Source organism: Bombina bombina, chromosome 7 (genome assembly GCF_027579735.1).
Source record: "Bombina bombina isolate aBomBom1 chromosome 7, aBomBom1.pri, whole genome shotgun sequence".
NCBI classification, from domain to species: domain Eukaryota; kingdom Metazoa; phylum Chordata; class Amphibia; order Anura; family Bombinatoridae; genus Bombina; species Bombina bombina.
Window position 1 is genome coordinate 407,335,262 of NC_069505.1, and position 24,814 is coordinate 407,360,075.

General features: G+C 39.9%; 1 protein-coding gene across 5 annotated transcripts in view; it reads right to left on the reverse strand.

The window, feature by feature from the left end:
* The window catches only part of ECM2 (extracellular matrix protein 2), an 84,999-nt gene that overhangs the window by 57,848 nt on the left and 2,337 nt on the right, over positions 1 to 24,814 (reverse strand). For 2 of the 5 annotated variants that reach the window (XM_053721180.1, XM_053721179.1), the window contains exon 1: positions 11,307 to 11,470. In XM_053721180.1, coding sequence (XP_053577155.1) covers positions 11,307 to 11,466 — 160 coding nt within the window. In that variant the 5' untranslated portion in view covers positions 11,467 to 11,470. Of the gene's footprint in view, positions 1 to 11,274; positions 11,471 to 12,538; positions 12,728 to 24,814 lie in introns of those variants that run through there. The other 3 variants (XM_053721183.1, XM_053721182.1, XM_053721184.1) reach the window with 2 other exon arrangements.

Sequence of the window (24,814 nt, forward strand, 5' to 3'; positions counted from 1 at the left end):
CATATCACGCTAAACGAGCCCTAACCTAATATAGGTTGGGTGGGGTTGATATTCCTTACTGGTAGCCATACAAGGGATTATTAGACTCATCAATAATCAGTCTCTACACATGTCTCACTTGATCACTTGGACGCCTTGTTATGTATGTACGGTTTGGGCATTTAATCCTGTTTAAGTTACTTACCCCACGTTACTAGCCTTCTCTAGGGCGATACATTTTACCTATAGTCCGCAACTCAATCACATCTCCACGTGGTAGGATTATCATTTCCTATCGTTGAATGTGTACACTTACTCACTCATTGACTCCAGGATCCATATACCCACATAGTCTCCCGATCTTTAAATCAAAAAGTTCTAAGGCCCAAAAGAGGCCTGATCAATTTAAACTATAGTTCTCCCTATGTGCAATATACATATTAATTGAAGTCCAAAAGTGGCTTCCTTTTCTAGAAGGGAGATATGTATAAATATATTCGTTTATAATGTTAAAAATGAGGTTATGTTATAAATTACTTGTCCCCTAGTCAAGCATTGTGTGTGGTTTCACCACTTGGCAATGTAATAGATGTGATATATATGTTCTTATATAGGACAGCCATGTCATTGTTTTTTATATCTTGCTTGTGACTTTGTATTTGATTTTCAGTGGCAAATAATGCTTGTGTTTGTAACCTTTCAACCTCAATAAAAAAAATAAAAAAATAAAAAAAATAAAAAAAGATACCAAGAGAACAAAAAAATTGTTAATAGGGGTACATTAGAAAGTTGCTTAATATTGCTGCTCTATCTGAATCATGAAAGAAAAAATTGAGTTTAGTGTCCCTTTAAAGCAAGCTCTGGACTTGCAATGTACAACTAGTCCAGAGCTGAACATGGATACTGAGCCAAGAATAGGTAGCTTATGTGTATATTCACCAATGTGTGTTCAGATCAGGATATGGCTATGTGTGACATCTTCGTAGTTTAATCGTGCGTTTTAAACAGGGTTTAAACGCGCAGCTTTGAGCTAGAACATCCCTTTATGTGTAAACCATTGCGTCTTGTAGTATTCTCAAGAGAGGGAGTAGTTAAAATGTGGCAAAAATGATGTTTGCAGAGGTTAACATTAGATCAGGATATAAAATAAGGATTTTTTTATAAGCAGCAAGAAAAGAAATAAAGTAAAACTTCTGTAAATCTTCTGTGAATGTGCTTGAAAGTTGTTTAAAATTGCAGGCTCTTTCTAAATCATGAAAGAAACAAATGTGGGTTTCATGTTGCTTTAAAGGGACATTAAACTATTGAGTACAACTACTTTAGCAGGTTACTAATCACTATGCTTTTGTTTTATCCTCCTGTGTTTGCAGCTGTCTTCAAAGTCTTTCTCTTATTTAACCCCTTAAAAGTACCAGTTAGTGAATCTCTGCATCTTCACAGTGGGCGCCGCCATCTTGGAGTTTATATTTGTTATGTAACTTTTAAACTGTGCAAAAATGTAACATTTCTGTTCTCTATTATGTGAGCTAAACTGAAGTGAAATGTACAGCTGTCAAAAAGCAGATCTGTGAGATTGCGCTGCTTCTGTCACATGATGCAACAATACGTGCACTACAAGATGGCAGCACCCAGTATAAAATGCAGAACTTTACATACTGTATTCTGTAATGAGTTCAAATAAGAGAACAGCTTTAAAAGACAGCTGTAGGTACAGGAGGAAAAACAATATCATGGTGAGCAGTAACCAATCTACTGTAGTTGTACCCAGCAGTTTCATGTCCCATTAAAGTAGAAAAAGTTGCTAGCGAATGTGAGCAATCCGTAACATTTGCTTTTAAATGTTACACTATATACAGGGAGTGCAGAATTATTAGGCAAATGAGTATTTTGACCACATCATCCTCTTTATGCATGTTGTCTTACTCCAAGCTGTATAGGCTCGAAAGCCTACTACCAATTAAGCATATTAGGTGATGTGCATCTCTGTAATGAGAAGGGGTGTGGTCTAATGACATCAACACCCTATATCAGGTGTGCATAATTATTAGGCAACTTCCTTTCCTTTGGCAAAATGGGTCAAAAGAAGGACTTGACAGGCTCATAAAAGTCAAAAATAGTGAGATATCTTGCAGAGGGATGCAGCACTCTTAAAATTGCAAAGCTTCTTAAGCGTGATCATCGAACAATCAAGCGTTTCATTCAAAATAGTCAACAGGGTCGCAAGAAGCGTGTGGAAAAACCAAGGCGCAAAATAACTGCCCATGAACTGAGAAAAGTCAAGTGTGCAGCTGCCAAGATGCCACTTGCCACCAGTTTGGCCATATTTCAGAGCTGCAACATCACTGGAGTGCCCAAAAGCACAAGGTGTGCAATACTCAGAGACATGGCCAAGGTAAGAAAGGTTGAAAGACGACCACCACTGAATAAGACACACAAGCTGAAACGTCAAGACTGGGCCAAGAAATATCTCAAGACTGATTTTTCTAAATTTTTATGGACTGAGGAAATGATAGTGAGTCTTGATGGGCCAGATGGATGGGCCCGTGGCTGGATTGGTAAAGGGCAGAGAGCTCCAGTCCGGCTCAGACGCCAGCAAGGTGGAGGTGGAGTACTGGTTTGGGCTGGTATCATCAAAGATGAGCTTGTGGGGCCTTTTCGGGTTGAGGATGGAGTCAAGCTCAACTCCCAGTCCTACTGCCAGTTTCTGGAAGACACCTTCTTCAAGTAGTGGTACAGGAAGAAGTCTGCATCCTTCAAGAAAAACATGATTTTCATGCAGGACAATGCTCCATCACACGCGTCCAAGTACTCCACAGCGTGGCTGGCAAGAAAGGGTATAAAAGAAGAAAATCTAATGACATGGCCTCCTTGTTCACCTGATCTGAACCCCATTGAGAACCTGTGGTCCATCATCAAATGTGAGATTTACAAGGAGGGAAAACAGTACACCTCTCTGAACAGTGTCTGGGAGGCTGTGGTTGCTGCTGCACGCAATGTTGATGGTGAACAGATCAAAACACTGACAGAATCCATGGATGGCAGGCTTTTGAGTGTCCTTGCAAAGAAAGGTGGCTATATTGGTCACTGATTTGTTCTTGTTTTAATTTTGAATGTCAGAAATGTATATTTGTGAATGTTGAGATGTTATATTGGTTTCACTGGTAAAAATAAATAAATGAAATGGGTATATTTTTGTTTTTTGTTAAGTTGCCTAATAATTATGCACAGTAATAGTCACCTGCACACACAGATATCCCCCTAAAATAGCTAAAACTAAAAACAAACTAAAAACTACTTCCAAAAATATTCAGCTTTGATATTAATGAGTTTTTTGGGTTCATTGAGAACATGGTTGTTGTTCAATAATAAAATGAATCCTCAAAAATACAACTTGCCTAATAATTCTGCACTCCCTGTACTTATCAAACAGCTTGACATCTTTAGGTTCTTTTTGTTCAGTTTTGCCTTCATGTACTAGAAGATTTTATCAGGATTATTGAAGTTTGAAAGTATAACACAGCAGAACCTTCTAACACTTTGCATTATTTGGTTATAAGATTTGTAATATTAGCTAAATCAGATTACATTGGTTTGTAATTTCCAATTTATTAAAACATTTGTAGCTATATTTTATTTGACTTAAATTCCTAAATGAATGGGAATTCTCAATCTTGGTCTACTTTATAATCGGGCCTGGATATTGCTGTAGTTTTAAAGGGACAAATAATATGGTTGTGCAACAGTTATTTCTCTAAACACTGTGTAGTGTCATCAATGATGTGAGATAAAACAAAAATACTTCCAAAGACAGCAAAGGAGAGGAGCCTTCCTCAAGTTCGCCATATTATCTTACCTAAAACCCTCACAAATATAGATGACCCACAATACACTTAATATGTAAGCTGCTCCTTTAAAAAAACTGTGTACTCTTCACATAAAACTGAGGAAGTTGGTGGCAGACATTGTATCATATCTACAGCCATAATTAAGATGTCTTCTTTTATATAAATAGTGCAACACTTTTACTAGCCTTAGCAGCAACAATTGAATATATAATTAAATAATACAAACTATTTTGAGGTACTTGCACTCTGTCATTTGCAATCTTATTATAGACGTAGAGAATATAGCTGAGTGTATCACAAGTGGCAGCGGATACCCACATATGCCTAGACTGCACTGAATTATGTTGGCAGGAATTCTATATAAGGTTGGGAATGTGAAGTTCTGCTACTTTATATCAACTTTACTTCTCCAAGTTGTCAAACTGGAAATTTCCAAAGATTTATAGGGGTATAATTTTTTTCTCTACTTTAATGTGCAGTGCATTTGTAATTAAATAGTGCAACACATTTGTAATTAACTAGTGTAACGCATTTGTAATTAACAAGTGTAACGCATTTGTAATTAACAAGTGTAACACATATGTAAGTAATTAACTAGTATAATACATTTCTAATTAACTAGTGTAATGCATTTGTAATTAACAAGTGTAACACATTAGTTATTAACAAGTGTAACACATTAATTATCGACAAGTGTAACGCATTAATTATTAACAAGTGTAACACATTAGTTATTAACAAGTGTAACACATTAATTATCGACAAGTGTAACACATTAATTATTAACAAGTGTAACACATTAGGTATTAACAAGTGTAACGCATTAGTTATGAACAAGTGTAACGCAACAAGTGTAACGCATTAGTTATTAACAAGTGTAACGCATTAGTTATTAACATGTGTAACACAGGTATTAACAAGTGTAACGCATTAGTTATTAACAAGTGTAACACATTAGTTATTAACAAGTGTAACACATTAGTTATTAACATGTGTAACTCATTAGTTATTAACAAGTGTAACTAATTAGTTATTAACAAGTGTAACACATTAGGTATTAACAAGTGTAACTAATTAGGTATTAACAAGTGTAACACAGTTATTAACAAGTGTAACACATTAGTTATTAACAAGTGTAACGCATTAGTTATTAACTAGTGTAACACATTTGTAATTAACAAGTGTAACGCATTAGTTATTAACAAGTGTAACGCATTAGTTATTAACAAGTGTAACTCATAAGTTATTAACAAGTGTAACACATTAGTTATTAACATGTGTAACTCATTAGTTATTAACAAGTGTAACACATTAGGTATTAACAAGTGTAACGCATTAGTTATTAACAAGTGTAACACATTAGGTATTAACAAGTGTAACGCATTAGTTATTAACAAGTGTAACACATTAGGTATTAACATGTGTAACGCATTAGTTATTAACAAGTGTAACACATTAGGTATTAACAAGTGTAACGCATTAGTTATTAACAAGTGTAACACATTAGGTATTAACAAGTGTAACGCATTAGTTATTAACAAGTGTAACACATTAGGTATTAACAAGTGTAACGCATTAGGTATTAACAAGTGTAACACATTAGGTATTAACAAGTGTAACACATTAGTTATTAACAAGTGTAACACATTAGGTATTAACAAGTGTAACACATTAGTTATTAACAAGTTTAATTATATTATACTTTGTTTTAAGCAGGCAGACTTTCTATTTCTTTGGGGGGTTTAGGGGTCCTCCCTATGTTTTGCTACCTACATAATTTGTATTCAAGTTCCTTTAATGCTCTTTTGACATCTACAAAAGCACTAACTTTGAAATCTAGAGGTATTTTATTCTCACATTGCAGAGGTTGATCAGCAATGTGAGTAAGCACAAAGCAAGTCTTTGTTGATCAAAGCAGAAAAGCATTTGCACCAGGTTACTGAGCAAGCTAGAGAACATATGCTTTGTACACTTATTTTACTTTACAGTGAAGCCAATTGATTTGCAAGCTTCAGCCACTATGTCTGCCATGTATCAATCTTTCCGTTATTCACAATAATATTAGCAAATAGTTCCTCTGTAATGGCTGTAGGTAAGTCGCTTTCATGTTGTTTATTGTATGGTTAATGTTCCTATTGCCAGTGTTTTTTTACAGTCTATGAGGCCGATTTAACAAAGGTCTGTTGGACCTGATCCGACAGTGCGGATCAGGTCCGACAGACCTCGCTGAATGCGGAGAGCAATACGCTCTAAGTATTCAGCATTGCACCAGCAACTATTGTGAGCTGCTGGTGCAACGCCGCCCCCTGCAGACTCGCGGCCAATAGGGGGTGTCAATCAACCCGATCGTACTAGATCAGGTTGAATTGTGGCGATTCCTGTCCGCCTCATCAGAGCAGGCGGACAGGGTTATGGAGCAGCGGTCTTTGTGACCGCTGCTTCATAACTGCTGTTTCCGGCAAGTCTGAAGACTCGCCAGAAACACGGGCCATCAAGCTCCATTCAGAGCTTGATAGATAGGCCCCTATGGCTCTGATATTCAAAGAATTCTCCAGCTTGGAGAGAAATTGTAGTTCAGAGATCTCTCTCATTTATGTATGTAAAGGAGAGACAAGCCCACTGCAATATAACACTGCATGATATGAGAGTTTTGTTATACTTACACTTTGTGCTTTGTATTTTATATCACTTTCCATTTTTAGATTGGGCCCTTTCAGTTTTATAGCATTTATTCTTTCCACTTTCTCATTTATATTTTAATACATTTAGATTTAGCTCTAGCACTGATTTTACAAATTCTGATTATGTTTTCAAAGTTTCTTTGTTACTTTAAAATTAGAATCATACTTTGTATATTTTTGTGTAGCTTTTACAAATTACAATTCACATTGTATTTGTTGCATTGCTAACTAAAACTAACAGTTTCAGAAAGTGGGAGGGACAGGGCAGTTCCCTGGGCTGAACAGGTGAGTTCCAAGAGTATGTCTGAAGCTCTCTCACCAGTCTTGTGAAAAATGTTAATCTATTTACACAACCTGGTCTCATTGATTTATTTTACCAGCTGTATGCAGGTGAAGTTTGCTCAAAATTCACAATACACTTATTTTAACTAACAGAAAAGTAATATATACTATAATATAGATAAAAAGAAGTTACATTGTAGTGAAACATTTAATCTTAATTTGTAATTCATGCAAACTGAAACTTTATATCAGCCCCATGTGTTCTCCAGTTACCTTCTCTCTCCCATGTGAAAGTTGTATTCCAGAGAGCTTCACTACTATCTATCGAAGGCATAGCTCATCTCTCTGGGACTTCTAGGTTCCTCCCCTTTTCTTAGATAATGTAGTGAGTTCAGTCCCTGTGATGTCTGCTGTATAATCTCTCTCAAAACTAGAGAATGTTTAATTATCTGGCCCATAGAAAGTAATTAAACTACCTGGGAAACTGACAGTTTTTTAGTTTCAATGTAAATAGATGAAATGAGAAGTGCAATGTAATTTGTAAAATATACACATAAATATACAAAGTATGAGACTAATTTGTTAAAGTTACACAGAAACTGTGAAAGCATAATTACAATCCTAAATACACTGCTGTATACAAAATAAAATAGAAAATAGAAAGGGGATCTCGCAGTGCTGGGGGATCATTTTAGAGAATCTCACCTGAGCAGAGAGGTTTTGAATATCAGGCCATGTATCTGTATAATAAGGAATAAGGCCGTTTGCCGTTTTACCTTTTTGCTTTCACTTTGCACCACACAAGGGTTCTAAAATTAAGGCCATTCTGGCCCATATAAAAAACACTTATCTTGTGTTTCACTGCACAACCCCTCAGTGACAATATACCAATCTACCAGAAAAAAATGCAAGATTTTAGATTTATCCCCATAATTTGGGGATTCAGCTAATTCAACACCTTTGCCGACTTTTATTTTTGTTTCAAAGACCATGAAAATCTTGTCTTTAAAGGAACGTTAAGCACCTCTTGCTTTGTGTAAAAATTGTATCCCAGGCCAAACATCTAAATCTGTAACCTAAGTTTTCAAAGTGCTGCAAAGTGCCTAAACTAGCCTTTTGATTTTTAGCATTTACGGCATTTGCATTTGGCTTCTAAACATTTTTTCCAATTGTGTCTGTCCCACAATCCTTAAAGTGTGGGCCATGCACAGTTAACTATACACATCTAAAACATGATCACCAGAATTCTAGTTTACTGATGAGACATTTTATATAATCTCACCAGAGCAGAGAGATTTTGATCATCAGGTGTGAGTAAAACCATGTGACCCCCGTGCAGAATGCCTGAGAGAGCTTGTTACTTAACGTGAGTGTGTAAAACCATGTGCCCCCCCCGAAGAATGCTTGAGAGAGCTTGTTACACAACGTGAGTGTGTAAAACCATGTGCCCCCCCTGCAGAATGCCTGAGAGAGCTTGTTACCTAACGTGAGTGTGTAAAAACATGTGACCCCCCCTGCAGAATGCCTGAGAGAGCTTGTTACCCAACGTGAGTGTGTAAACCCATGTGCCCCCCCCCAAGAATGCTTGAGAGAGCTTGTTACCCAACGTCAGTGTGTAAAAACATGTGACCCCCCTGCAGAATGCCTGAGAGAGCTTGTTACCTAACGTGAGTGTGTAAAATCATGTGACCGCCCCTGCAGAATGCCTGAGAGAGCTTGTTACCTAACGTGAGTGTGTAAAACCATGTGACCCCCTGCAGAATGCCTGAGAGAGCTTGTTACGTAACGTGAGTGTGTAAAACCATGTGACCCCCCCTGCAGAATGCCGGAGAGAGCTTGTTACTTAACGTGAGTGTGTAAAACCATGTGCCCACCCCCCCGAAGAATGCTTGAGAGTGTGTAAGTAAGTGTCAGTGTGTAAAAACATGTGACCCCCCCCCTGCAGAATGCCTGAGAGAGCTTGTTACCTAACGTGAGTGTGTAAAATCATGTGACCGCCCCTGCAGAATGCCTGAGAGAGCTTGTTACCTAACGTGAGTGTGTAAAACCATGTGACCCCCTGCAGAATGCCTGAGAGAGCTTGTTACCCAACGTCAGTGTGTAAAAACATGTGACCCCCCCTGCAGAATGCCTGAGAGAGCTTGTTACCTAACGTGAGTGTGTAACATCATGTGACCGCCCCTGCAGAATGCCTGAGAGAGCTTGTTACCCAACGTGAGTGTGTAAAACCATGTGCCCCCCCTGCAGAATGCCTGAGAGAGCTTGTTACCCAACGTGAGTGTGTAAAAACATGTGACCCCCTGCAGAATGCCTGAGAGAGCTTGTTACGTAACGTGAGTGTGTAAAACCATGTGACCCCCCCCTGCAGAATGCCTGAGAGAGTTTGTTACTTAACGTGAGTGTGTAAAACCATGTGCCTCCCCCCCCCCGAAGAATGCTTGAGAGAGCTTGTTACCCAACGTGAGTGTGTAAAACCATGTGCCCCCTGCAGAATGCCTGATAGAGCTTGTTACCCAACGTGAGTGTGTAAAAACATGTGACCCCCCCTGCAGAATGCCTGAGAGAGCATGTTACCTAACGTGAGTGTGTAAAATCATGTGACCCCCCCCTGCAGAATGCCTGAGAGAGCGTGTTACCTAACGTGAGTGTGTAAAATCATCTGACCCCCCCTGCAGAATGCCTGAGAGAGCTTGTTACCTAACGTGAGTGTGTAAAACCATGTGACCCCCCCCAGCAGAATGCCTGAGAGAGCTTGTTACCTAATGTGAGTGTGTAAAATCATGTGACCCCCCCCCCCTGCAGAATGCCTGAGAGATCTTGTTACCTAGCGTGAGTGTGTAAAACCATGTGACCCCCGTAGAATGCCTGAGAGAGCTTGTTACCTAACGTGAGTGTGTAAAACCATGTGACCCCCCCCTGCAGAATGCCTGTGAGAGCTTGTTACTTAATGTAAGTGAGTAAAACCATGTGACCCCCCCTGCAGAATGCCTGAGAGAGCTTGTTACTTAACGTGAGTGTGTTAAACCATGTGACCCCCCCTGCAGAATGCCTGAGAGAGCTTGTTACCTAACGTGAGTGTGTAAAACCATGTGACCCCCCCTGCAGAATGCCTGAGAGAGCTTGTTACCTAACGTGAGTGTGTAAAACCATGTGACCCCCTGCAGAATGCCTGAGAGAGCTTGTTACCCAACGTCAGTGTGTAAAAACATGTGACCCCCCCTGCAGAATGCCTGAGAGAGCTTGTTACCTAGCGTGAGTGTGTAAAACCATGTGACCCCCGTAGAATGCCTGAGAGAGCTTGTTACCTAACGTGAGTGTGTAAAACCATGTGACCCCCCCCCTGCAGAATGCCTGAGAGAGCTTGTTACTTAATGTAAGTGAGTAAAACCATGTGACCCCCCCTGCAGAATGCCTGAGAGAGCTTGTTACTTAACGTGAGTGTGTTAAACCATGTGACCCCCCCTGCAGAATGCCTGAGAGAGCTTGTTACCTAACGTGAGTGTGTAAAACCATGTGACCCCCCCTGCAGAATGCCTGAGAGAGCTTGTTACCTAACGTGAGTGTGTAAAACCATGTGACCCCCCCTGCAGAATGCCTGAGAGAGCTTGTTACTTAATGTGAGTGTGTAAAACCATGTGACCCCCCTGCAGAATGCCTGAGAGAGCTTGTTACCTAACGTGAGTGTGTAAAACCATGTGACCCCCTGCAGAATGCCTGAGAGAGCTTGTTACCTAACGTGAGTGTGAAAAATCATGTGACCCCCCCTGCAGAATGCCTGAGAGAGCTTGTTACCTAACGTGAGTGTGTAAAACCATGTGACCCCCCCCTGCAGAATGTCTGAGAGAGCATGTTACTTAATGTGAGTGTGTAAAACCATGTGACCCCCCTGCAGAATGCCTGAGAGAGCTTGTTACTTAATGTGAGTGTGTAAAACCATGTGACCCCCCTGCAGAATGCCTGAGAGAGCTTGTTACCTAACGTGAGTGTGTAAAACCATGTGACCCCCTGCAGAATGCCTGAGAGAGCTTGTTACCTAACGTGAGTGTGTAAAACCATGTGACCCCCCCGCAGAATGCCTGAGAGAGCTTGTTACCTAACGTGAGTGTGTAAAACCATGTGACCCCCCCCTGAAAAATGCTTGAGAGAGCTTGTTACCTAACGTGAGTGTGTAAGACACCAATCAGAAAGGGCTACCCAGGTGCTGAATTAAAAATTAAAAATGCACCGGCTCCTTAGCTTAGATTCCTGCTTTTTCAAATAAAGATACCAAGAGAATGAATAAAAATTGATAATAGGAGTAAATTAGAAAGTTGCTTAAAATTGCTGCTCTATTTGAATCATGAAAGTTTAATTTTGACTAGACTATTCCTTTAAGTGCACGTTCATGTTAGCGATCACAGCAGAATTAGTGTTAATGTGTTTAGTTGCAAGGGTTATGCCTGTTTAGATAAGGGGTACTACTGCGTTAAGAGGTAAAAGAGGGTCACCTTGGGTTAGAAAAAGTGAAGAGTCTCCATACCAATGTCGCTGCACACCGGACAGCATTCACCCTCCGGAACCACAGTTACAGGACACGTGAGAACACTGCAGACCGTCTCATCACATATAGCATTTCCATCTGAGCACATGCAGGTAACACAAGGCTTTGGTGACCACACAGCCTTGTGATACATAACCATCCCGTTCACCCCCCCCTGCAGAATGCCTGAGAGAGCTTGTTACCTAACGTGAGTGTGTAAAACCATGTGACCCCCCCTGCAGAATGCCTGAGAGAGCTTGTTACCTAACGTGAGTGTGTAAAACCATGTGACCCCCCCTGCAGAATGCCTGAGAGAGCTTGTTACTTAATGTGAGTGTGTAAAACCATGTGACCCCCCTGCAGAATGCCTGAGAGAGCTTGTTACCTAACGTGAGTGTGTAAAACCATGTGACCCCCTGCAGAATGCCTGAGAGAGCTTGTTACCTAACGTGAGTGTGAAAAATCATGTGACCCCCCCTGCAGAATGCCTGAGAGAGCTTGTTACCTAACGTGAGTGTGTAAAACCATGTGACCCCCCCCTGCAGAATGTCTGAGAGAGCATGTTACTTAATGTGAGTGTGTAAAACCATGTGACCCCCCTGCAGAATGCCTGAGAGAGCTTGTTACTTAATGTGAGTGTGTAAAACCATGTGACCCCCCCTGCAGAATGCCTGAGAGAGCTTGTTACCTAACGTGAGTGTGTAAAACCATGTGACCCCCTGCAGAATGCCTGAGAGAGCTTGTTACCTAACGTGAGTGTGTAAAACCATGTGACCCCCCCGCAGAATGCCTGAGAGAGCTTGTTACCTAACGTGAGTGTGTAAAACCATGTGACCCCCCCTGAAAAATGCTTGAGAGAGCTTGTTACCTAACGTGAGTGTGTAAGACACCAATCAGAAAGGGCTACCCAGGTGCTGAATTAAAAATTAAAAATGCACCGGCTCCTTAGCTTAGATTCCTGCTTTTTCAAATAAAGATACCAAGAGAATGAATAAAAATTGATAATAGGAGTAAATTAGAAAGTTGCTTAAAATTGCTGCTCTATTTGAATCATGAAAGTTTAATTTTGACTAGACTATTCCTTTAAGTGCACGTTCATGTTAGCGATCACAGCAGAATTAGTGTTAATGTGTTTAGTTGCAAGGGTTATGCCTGTTTAGATAAGGGGTACTACTGCGTTAAGAGGTAAAAGAGGGTCACCTTGGGTTAGAAAAAGTGAAGAGTCTCCATACCAATGTCGCTGCACACCGGACAGCATTCACCCTCCGGAACCACAGTTACAGGACACGTGAGAACACTGCAGACCGTCTCATCACATATAGCATTTCCATCTGAGCACATGCAGGTAACACAAGGCTTTGGTGACCACACAGCCTTGTGATACATAACCATCCCGTTCACCGTGCAGTGTCCTTTCTTCACTAGAAATAAAATGCAAGACTAATGAATAAGGTAGTAATTTGTCCCAACAGATTATCTTATACAGATGCTGCCTTCATATAAAATACGTTACACAGCGGGTTTGCTTTTCTTACACACTTTTTTTATATTTCTGATTGGACAAAATGAAAACTTTGAACTTTTAGAAGAATATTTAAAAGATCAGGACCTTTGCTATTAATAGGTTAACAGTTGTTTCATTTGTATCCGAAGGAAATACCACAGACTGTTGAAAAAAAAAATAACAAAGTGGCATTTTGAAGAGTTAATTTAATTTGCAGATGGTTCTTTCTAATTTCTTGGAGATTTAGATGTTGCTTCTAGTGATCTAAAAAATGCAAGTAAATCTATCCAAAATGAAAATATGACATTATTAATCTTACCTCTATCTCCTGTCCATGTAAAGAAGACTTTCTGAAATGGTAGAGCCAAGTATTTGCAGAGTTAAAGGGACAGTGAAGTCCAAATTAAACTTTCATGATTCAGATAGGGAATGACATTTTAAACAACTTTCAAATTTAGATTCCAATCAGATTTGCTTTTTTCTCTTGGTATTCTTTGTTAAAGGCTAAAACTAGGTAGGCTCATAGGGGCGGATTTAATAGGCAGTGGATGCTGCTTATTCCGCCCAACGTTTCCGACTCACCAAGTTGTGAAGCAGCAGTCATAAGACCGCTGCTCCTTAACTTGAAAAGGTGGCGGACTGCAATCGTCCTGATCAGATACAATTGGGATGATTCACACCCCCTGCTAGCGGCCGATTAGCAGCGAATGTGCAGGGGGCGGCATTGCACAAGCGTTTCCCAAGAAATGCTGCTAGCAGTGGGTGTCACTCATCCTGATCGTATCTGATCAGGATGATAGCAGTGTTAAATGCCAGCAGCATTCTCTGCAGTCCACCTCGTATCTCACTGTCTTGCTGTGAATAGCTAATAACTTGAACTGTTTGTTTATGTGTGACATATAGATAACATTGTGCTCACTCCTGCCAAGTTATTTATGAGCCAGTGCTCATTGGCTAGAAATGGAAGTCTGTTAAAATCACTGAGATAAGGGGCAGTCTGCAGAGGCTTAGATACAAGGTAATCACAGAGGTAAAAAGTGTATTAATATAACTGAGATAAGGGGCAGTCTGCAGAGACTTTGATACAATTTAATCACAGAGGTAAAAAGTATATTGATATAACTGAGATAAGGGTCAGTCTGCAGAGGGTTAGATACAGGGTAATCACAGAGGTAAAAAGTATATTAATATAACTGAGATAAGGGGCAGTCTGCAGAGACTTTTATACAAGGTAATCACAGAGGTAAAAAGTATATTAATATAACTGAGATAAGGGGCAGTCTGCAGAGACTTTGATACAAGGTAATCACTGAGGTAATAAGTATATTAATATAACTGAGATAAGGGGCAGTCTGCAGAGACTTTGATACAAGGTAATCACTGAGGTAATAAGTATATTAATATAACTGAGATAAGGGGCAGTCTGCAGAGACTTTGATACAAGGTAATCACTGAGGTAAAAAGTATATTAATATAACTGAGATAAGGGGCAGTCTGCAGAGGGTTAGATACAAGGTAATCACTGAGGTAATAAGTGTATTAATATAACCGTGCTGGTTATGCAAAACTGGGGAATGGAAAATAAAGGGATTTTTGGTGTTGTCTGTCCCTTTAAAGTGATACTTAACAGAAACATGATCATGGTTTAGTCTAGTGAATATGAAATTACTTTATCATCTCTATAATAATAATTTATTTTTTCCTCAATGCAGATAAAGATGAAGATATGAGGTTTACACTTAAAATGTGAGATAATGTGCTATACGGTGCCACAACAAATCTAATGCAAAAAATGGTACCTCTTCTATACTCAAATTTGCACCATTCTCTTGGTATCCTTTTGTTGAAGGAGCAACAATGCACCACTGGGAGCTAGCTGAGCACACTGGGTGAGCCAGTGAGGTGTGCAATGCAGCCACCATTTAGCAGCTAGCTCACAGTAGAGTAATGGTTCTCCTGATACTACCTAGGTATGCTTTTTTAACAAAGGATACCAAGGGAATGAAGCAAATTAGATAGTTTATTGGAACCTTTATTAAAATGACATGTTCTATCTGAATCATGAATGCTCAGTTTTGTCTTTACTGTCCCTTTAATATGTTCAGTTCTTAACTAACCTAAGTGTTTCCAAATAAAGTGGTCTTTTTTATGTGTCTCAATAATATTGTATATGAAAAAAAGCATATTCTAGTAATTTAACGGTTAGGTTAGAGGTGATTTCAGTAAGATAGACGTCTAGTACTTAAGTTGCTTGGGGGATACCCTGGCATTTTGCCAGTATGGCTAGTATTTTCCAAGGGAAATTCTATTTAAAATGGAATCTGTTTCAGATTTGATTACCAGCATTTTTTGAACACACTTGTATAAGCAAAAGAGATTAAACACATAGTTAAAAGTCAGCTCCAGAACAGTACTGCACTACTGGGAACAATGGCAAGGGGCATATGTGTGTAGCCATCAATCACCAGTTAGCTCCCAGTAGTGTAAGATATGTACACATTCTTTTTCAACAAAGGATAGTACGTGAATAAAGTACATTCTTAAAAATAGAAGACTTAAAATGAAATGCTCTGTCTTGATCGTGCAAGTTTATGTTGACTTTCCTAATGTTTTAAAGTCATTTGGTGCTATGCATAGTATAGATAATTAATTAAGCATTTGTCTTCATGGAAATTTTTTTTTAAGGCATATAAAAAAACATTTGCAATAGTTTCCAATACAGGGAAAGTGCCTTAAGCACATTTATCTCATTTCCTTTACTGTGGCCAATTAGGACAAGAGCTCTTGCACTGATCAAGCAATCACTGTGTAGCATGTTGCAGGGTTATGATTTTAACTCTTGCAGGATACAGCTTATCTAGTTGCAGTGGAAAACCAACAATCCTTTACAGGCAAAGTTGGGGAAAATATTAAAAGTGCATTACACAGTTTTTTTCACTGGTGGCAACCTCACTTGAATGTGGGATCTAGATCTTAGTTTTGATCATATTCTACAACAAGGGGGTGGTATATATAAAACAGGTTTCCTGTAAAGAGGTTTTAGATCGAGGCCACTAATTTATGTAAAATTTGTTTGGCAGGAGAGCTCACACAGTGAGGGGAAGGTGGTTGAGTGACCACACACAGAAAGGTTAAATGTTCATTCTTCTTATATTTTGTAAACCATGTCTTAAGACCACTGCTTCTTAAGCTTGAAGGCTTGCACGGAAACAGAGCGATTAGGGGCCAATCGGCCCCCATGTGCAGTGTAGCAGTTTCAGAGGGGTAAGCACCCTTTGCAGAAAGTGTGGCTAATTCATGGAGTAGATTTTAATTAGAGGTAGTATTGTCAGGTATAGGGGCCTATTTAACAAGGTGCGGACGGACATGATCCGATATTGTGGATCATGTCCACCGCACATCGATAAATGCAGACAGTGTACGCTGTCGGCATTTATCATTGCACCAGCAGTTTTAGTGAACTGCTGGTGCAAGGCCGCCCTCTGCAGATTCGCGGCCAGGGGGTGTCAATCAACACGATCATATTGGATCGGGTTGATTTATTGCAAGTTCTGTCCGCCTCCTCAGAGCAGGCAGACAGGTTATGGAGCAGCCGTCTTTAGACCGCTGCTTCATAACTTGTGTTTCTGGTGAGCCTGAAGGCTCGCCAGAAACACGGGGCATCAATCTCCATACAGAGCTTAATAAATATGCCCATAGTGTATGGTAATGTATTATTCCTGACGTGTATAAGGCTATTTTTGCAAGGAACCTCAGGAATAAACCAGAGTTTACTTCTCCTCTGAATCAACCTCATTGAAAATGATGGACAAATGTATTTAATAATATTAAAATAAATGGTGATAGTTTTCCTTTTTTTATAAATCTTGCCAGGATTCATTAACCTTGTTATGCTGCAACTCATAGGAAGTGTGTGATAGTGAATGGTATTATTGCTCGATATCATGAGTGCATTTCCCCTTGGTAATCTGTGGGTGCTATATGATTGCTGTACCTAAGTGTAATACATAGTGCTAAAGGAATGTGCAAGCACACGCAAGTTAATCTTAAAGCTTTCTTGGCTTTTAAACCATAGCTCTGTGGCTTCTTTCACTGCATACTTTCTATTGTTGGTCACTTAGGCTATGCAGAATGTTATTATGTGGTTAGTGACTTGAGTGTAAATGTATAGGTTTTACTAATTTATAAATATGTTAGATGGAAGATATCACAGCTTGCAAGGAACCCATTTTCTCCAGGATTGTTTCCGCCATCAGCACTCTGTGCCACAAAATACAGTTAATGTTTATTTCTTCTCTTCAACCATTTATCTAAATAACCAAATCTGTCATTTAGTTGCCGCAATTCTTCAACTCTCTTTCAACGTCATAATTCTAGACTGAAATCTGCACTTGGTTGGAGTCTCTAGACCATTATGTGGGTTTTTTAATTATGTCAATTTTAGAGTTGAAATAAAATTTAAAAAAAAATTCTGCCCAAGCATTAATGCAAGATGTCATTTAAAACAAAAAAAAATCAAATGATAGGAACTCTTGCTTGCTCGCACATTGAAGATACAGATACAAATATTTTTTCTCCTAACTGAACATTGAAAATCAATATATACGCTAACTCTCAAATCTGAAATCACTGATTTAAATTGCAGCTTTGAAAATGCATGGGTGCATTTTAGTTTTGAATAGAACATTTGTGTAATATACACGTGTATTGGCAAAAATGCTTCTAATAAAAGCTATAGCTGTTTCCAAAGTGTATTTAAGTATGCACTGTGCACCAGCAATTTAAATACAGCACTTGCTCATAGAGCCTAAGGTGTTTGTTCCATCTGGTAATGACTTGTGTTACTTGTTGACATGATACGAGCCCCACTGGTGCTCTGAACAGCTGCAGTATTTAAAATGCTGGTGCACTGAGAATATCTAGCTATGCTTCACATGCACGTGCAGAGAAAAATGTTAACACTAAAACAGTGATAACTTTTACTAGAAGCATTTCTGACAACACATTTATATTGCACATATGTTAACATTTAAATATGTAATTCGCCTATGTGTATTTAAATTTTGACCGGACTGTCCCTTTAATACCTCTGTAGTAGTAGTGTAATTGCACAGCCTCAAATTTGGGAAATGAAAGTCTGCAACAGCACCAGATAATTGTTATAATAAACTCATATACAAAGAAAGGTGGAAGAAATAGCAGAGTCAATAATATAAACTTAAACATCCATCACTTTGCTTTCTGGATGGTGTTTATATAAAAATATGCAAAATCAAGTCTTAAATGCATTTAATAATTTGGGGACAAAATATTATGTTTTAGGACATCCAGTAACTTAATACAATATGTATATGATAGCCAGATAAATAATACAGGGTGTACAGATAGATAGATAGATAGATAGATAGATAGATAGATAGATACGATATATATATATAGAATGTAGACAGACAGACAGACTTGTGTAGTGGTTTAAAGGAAGTAAACAAACTGTCCTTAAAGGGACACTAAACCCAATTTCTTCTGTTAAGTGTGATCAGTCCACGGGTCATCATTACTTCTGGGATATTACTCCTCCCCAACAGGAAGTGCAAGAGGATTCACCCAGCAGAGCTGCACATAGCTCCTCCCCTCTACGTCACTCCCAGTCATTCTCTTGCACCCAACGACTAGATAGGATGTGTGAGAGGACTATGGTGATTTCCACTTGGCAGTTGCTTAATCTGTTTTCTGACAGTTTCTGTTCTCCCTCACTGCTGTGTGTGAGGGGGAGGGGCCGTTTTTTGGCGCTTTTTCTAGCATCAAATATTTCAGTCAGCAACTCATTGTATTCCCTGCATGATCCGGTTCATCTCTACAGAGCTCAGGGGTCTTCAAAACTTATTTTGAGGGAGGTAATTTCTCTCAGCAGAGCTGTGAGAATTATAGTTTGACTGAGATAAAAAACGTTTATTCTGTAATTTGTTTCCTGCTTTCAGAATTTGTTATCTTTGCTAATGGGATTAAACCTTTGCTAAAGTTGTGTTGTTTACAAGGATTGAGGCTATAACTGTTTCAATTTATTAATTTTCAACTGTCATAGATCTTCTGTGCTTCTTAAAGGCACAGTACGTTTTAATATTATTCTAATTGAATTGTATTTCCAAGTTGCAAGTTTATTTGCTAGTGTGTTAAACATGTCTGATTCAGAGGATGATACCTGTGTCATTTGTTGCAATGCCAAAGTGGAGCCCAATAGAAATTTATGTACTAACTGTATTGATGCTACTTTAAATAAAAGTCAATCTGTACAAATTGAACAAATTTCACCAAACAACGAGGGGAGAGTTATGCCGACTAACTCGCCTCACGTGTCAGTACCTACATCTCCCGCTCAGAGGGAGGTGCGTGATATTGTAGCGCCGAGTACATCTGGGCGGCCATTACAAATCACATTACAGGATATGGCTACTGTTATGACTGAGGTTTTGGCTAAATTACCAGAACTAAGAGGTAAGCGTGATCACTCTGGGGTGAGAACAGAGTGCGCTGATAATATTAGGGCCATGTCAGACACTGCGTCACAGGTGGCAGAACATGAGGACGGAGAACTTCATTCTGTGGGTGACGGTTCTGATCCAAACAGACTGGATTCAGATATTTCAAATTTTAAATTTAAACTGGAAAACCTCCGTGTATTACTAGGGGAGGTGTTAGCGGTTCTGAATGATTGTAACACAGTTGCAATACCAGAGAAAATGTGTAGGTTGGATAAATATTTTGCGGTACCGACGAGTACTGAGGTTTTTCCTATACCTAAGAGACTTACTGAAATTGTTACTAAGGAGTGGGATAGACCCGGTGTGCCGTTCTCACCCCCTCCGATATTTAGAAAAATGTTTCCAATAGACGCCACCACAAGGGACTTATGGCAAACGGTCCCTAAGGTGGAGGGAGCAGTTTCTACCTTAGCTAAGCGTACCACTATCCCGGTGGAGGATAGCTGTGCTTTTTCAGATCCAATGGATAAAACGTTAGAGGGTTACCTTAAGAAAATGTTTGTTCAACAAGGTTTTATATTGCAACCCCTTGCATGCATTGCGCCGATCACGGCTGCAGCGGCATTCTGGATTGAGTCTCTGGAAGAGAACATTGGTTCAGCTACTCTGGACGACATTACGGACAGGCTTAGAGTCCTTAAACTAGCTAATTCATTCATTTCGGAGGCCGTAGTACATCTTACTAAACTTACGGCAAAGAATTCAGGATTCGCCATTCAGGCACGCAGGGCGCTGTGGCTAAAATCCTGGTCAGCTGATGTTACTTCTAAGTCTAAATTGCTTAATATACCTTTCAAAGGGCAGACCTTATTCGGGCCCCGGGTTGAAAGAGATTATCGCTGACATTACAGGAGGTAAAGGCCATGCCCTGCCTCAGGACAAAGCCAAAGCCAAGACTAGACAGTCTAATTTTCGTTCCTTTCGTAATTTCAAAGCAGGAGCAGCATCAACTTCCTCTGCACCAAAACAGGAAGGAGCTGTTGCTCGCTACAGACAAGGCTGGAAACCTAACCAGTCCTGGAACAAGGGCAAGCAGACTAGGAAACCTGCTGCTGCCCCTAAAACAGCATGAATTGAGGGCCCCCGATCCGGGATCGGATCTAGTGGGGGGCAGACTTTCTCTCTTCGCCCAGGCTTGGGCAAGAGATGTTCAGGATCCCTGGGCGCTAGAGATAATATCTCAGGGATACCTTCTGGACTTCAAATACTCTCCTCCAAGAGAGAGATTTCATCTGTCAAGATTGTCAACAATCCAGACAAAGAAAGAGGCGTTTCTACGCTGCGTACAAGAGCTCTTGTTAATGGGAGTAATCCATCCAGTTCCACGATCGGAACAGGGACAGGGGTTTTACTCAAATCTGTTTGTGGTTCCCAAAAAAGAGGGAACTTTCAGACCAATCCTGGACTTAAAGATACTAAACAAATTCCTAAGAGTTCCATCGTTCAAGATGGAGACTATTCGGACAATTTTACCTATGATCCAAGAGGGTCAGTACATGACCACTGTAGATTTAAAAGATGCTTACCTTCACATACCGATTCACAAAGATCATTATCGGTACCTAAGGTTTGCCTTCCTAGACAGGCATTACCAGTTTGTGGCTCTTCCATTCGGATTGGCTACAGCTCCAAGAATCTTCACAAAGGTTCTGGGTGCTCTTCTGGCGGTACTAAGACCGCGGGGAATCTCGGTAGCTCCATACCTAGACGACATTCTGATACAAGCTTCAAGCTTTCAAACTGCCAAGTCTCATACAGAGTTAGTGCTGGCATTTCTAAGGTCACATGGATGGAAGGTGAACGAAAAGAAAAGTTCACTCGTTCCACTCACAAGAGTTCCCTTCCTGGGGACTCTTATAGATTCTGTAGAAATGAAGATTTACCTGACAGAGGACAGGCTAACAAGACTTCAAAGTGCTTGCCGCACCCTTCATTCCATTCAACACCCGTCAGTGGCTCAATGCATGGAGGTAATCGGCTTAATGGTAGCGGCAATGGACATAGTACCCTTTGCACGCTTACACCTCAGACCCACTGCAACTGTGCATGCTAAGTCAGTGGAATGGGGATTACTCAGACTTATCCCCTTCTCTGAATCTGGATCAAGAGACCAGAAATTCTCTTCTATGGTGGCTTTCTCGGCCACATCTGTCCAGGGGGATGCCATTCAGCAGACCAGACTGGACAATTGTAACAACAGACGCCAGCCTTCTAGGTTGGGGTGCCGTCTGGAATTCTCTGAAGGCTCAGGGACAATGGAGTCAGGAGGAGAGTCTCCTGCCAATAAAACATTCTGGAATTGAGAGCAGTTCTCAATGCCCTCCTGGCTTGGCCCCAGTTGACAACTCGAGGGTTCATCAGGTTTCAGTCGGACAACATCACGACTGTAGCTTACATCAACCATCAGGGAGGGACAAGAAGCTCCCTAGCTATGATGGAAGTATCAAAGATAATTCGCTGGGCAGAGTCTCACTCTTGCCACCTGTCAGCAATCCACATCCCGGGAGTGGAGAACTGGGAGGCGGATTTCTTAAGTCGTCAGACTTTTCATCCGGGGGAGTGAGAACTTCATCCGGAGGTCTTTGCCCAAATTCTTCGACGTTGGGGCAAACCAGAGATAGATCTCATGGCGTCTCGACAGAACGCCAAGCTTCCTCGTTACGGGTCCAGATCCAGGGATCCAGGAGCAGTCCTGATAGATGCTCTGACAGCACCTTGGGACTTCAGGATGGCTTACGTGTTTCCACCCTTCCCGTTGCTTCCTCGATTGATTGCCAGAATCAAACAAGAGAGCGCATCAGTGATTCTAATAGCACCTGCGTGGCCACGCAGGACTTGGTATGCAGACCTGGTGGACATGTCATCCTGTCCACCTTGGTCTCTACCTCTGAAACAGGACCTTCTGATACAGGGTCCCTTCATACATCAAAATCTAACTTCTCTGAAGCTGACTGCTTGGAAATTGAACGCTTGATTTTATCAAGACGTGGATTTTCTGAGTCAGTTATTGATACCTTAATACAGGCTAGGAAACCTGTTACCAGAAAGATTTACCATAAGATATGGCGTAAATACCTATATTGGTGTGAATCCAAAGGTTACTCTTGGAGTAAGGTTAGGATTCCTAGGATATTGTCTTTTCTACAAGAAGGTTTAGAAAAGGGTTTATCTGCTAGTTCATTAAAGGGACAGATCTCAGCTCTGTCCATTCTGTTACACAAACGTCTGTCAGAAGTTCCTGACGTCCAGGCTTTTTGTCAGGCTTTGGCCAGAATTAAGCCTGTGTTTAAAACTGTTGCTCCACCATGGAGTTTAAACCTTGTTCTTAATGTTTTACAGGGCGTTCCGTTTGAACCCCTTCATTCCATTGATATAAAGTTGTTATCTTGGAAAGTTCTATTTTTAATGGCTATTTCCTCGGCTCGAAGAGTCTCTGAATTATCAGCCTTACATTGTGATTCTCCTTATTTGATTTTTCATTCGGAATAAGGTAGTCCTGCGTACTAAACCTGGGTTCTTACCTAAGGTAGTTACTAACAGGAATATCAATCAAGAGATTGTTGTTCCTTCTTTATGCCCAAATCCTTCTTCAAAGAAGGAACGTCTACTGCACAACCTGGATGTAGTCCGTGCTCTAAAATTTTACTTACAGGCAACTAAGGAATTCGACAAACGTCTTCTCTGTTTGTCATTTACTCTGGGCAGAGGAGAGGTCAAAAAGCTTCCGCTACCTCTCTTTCTTTTTGGCTTCGTAGCATAATTCGTTTAGCTTATGAGACTGCTGGACAGCAGCCTCCTGAAAGAATTACAGCTCATTCTACTAGAGCTGTGGCTTCCACTTGGGCCTTCAAGAATGAGGCCTCTGTTGAACAGATTTGCAAGGCTGCAACTTGGTCTTCGCTTCATACTTTTTCCAAATTTTACAAATTTGACACTTTTGCTTCATCGGAGGCTATTTTTGGGAGAAAGGTTCTTCAGGCAGTGGTTCCTTCAGTATAAAGAGCCTGCCTATCCCTCCCGTCATCCGTTATACTTTTGCTTTGGTATTGGTATCCCAGAAGTAATGATGACCCGTGGACTGATCACACTTAACAGAAGAAAACATAATTTATGCTTACCTGATAAATTCCTTTCTTCTGTAGTGTGATCAGTCCACGGCCCGCCCTGTTTTTAAGGCAGGTAAATATTTTTTAATGTATACTCCAGTCACCACTTCACCCTTGGCTTTTCCTTTCTCGTTGGTCCTTGGTCGAATGACTGGGAGTGACGTAGAGGGGAGGAGCTATGTGCAGCTCTGCTGGGTGAATCCTCTTGCACTTCCTGTTGGGGAGGAGTAATATCCCAGAAGTAATGATGACCCGTGGACTGATCACACTACAGAAGAAAGGAATTTATCAGGTAAGCATAAATTATGTTTTCTTTTCTTTCATGATTCAGATACAGCAGCAATTTTAAGCAACTTTCTAATTTACTCCTTTTATCATTTTTTCTTCGTTCTCTTGATATCTTTATTTAAAAAGCAGGAATATAAAGCTTAGGAGACGGCCCATTTTTGTACTATCCAGGGTGCTGAACCTAAAATGGGCCGGCTGCCAAGATTTACATTCCTGCTTTTTAAATAAAGATATCAAGAGAACAAAGAAAAATTGATAAAAGGAGTAAATTAGAAAGTTGCTTAAAATTGCATGTTCTATCTGAATCATTAAAAAAAATGGGTTTAGTGTCCCCTTAATAAGTTTTTAAAAAAATGCAAATAGTCTCAAATCTTCTTAAAATTGTACCAGAGGCAACTCTCCTTTTGCAACATAGGCATAATACAGAAACTAAGCTGAAATGATACAAAATATAGAAAGGGACAGATAGGGGTCAATTTATCAATGCTTCACCCTGGCCCCATTCGCTGTGTTAAATACACTCGCTGTAAATCACAGACACGAATTTCCATTCAACGTCCTTATTTATAAAAAAAACTGTCAAACTCACGTGCGTCAAGTATGATGCGAAGAGCATCATACTGTTGATATGAGGCATCGATGGAGCGGATTTCACTATTTATCAAGTAATCTATCCAGAACTGTGTATGATCTTCATCACATGTCTATCACATGACTCATGTTTCCATACAGTTTTTACTCTGTACACCATTTTACTTACACAATTTCTTTCTTGTCCATGAATATAAGAAGAATTCTTAAAACTTATTTCAGGATGAATAACTATTGCATTATAATGTATCTTAAAAAGAAAATTATCTTTAGATAGATTTTCCCTCAAAAAGCATTTTGATTAAAAAAAAAAAAAAAAAAAAATCTGATTTCAATAAAAAATGTCTAATTAATTATTTTTTTATCCACCATGGTCAATACCTTCAGTGACCCAGTTTACCGTCCTGTGGCTACAAAATATACAAATTAATGGTTGTATGACATTAAATTAGCCAAAACAGAATGTGATGATAAGCATAT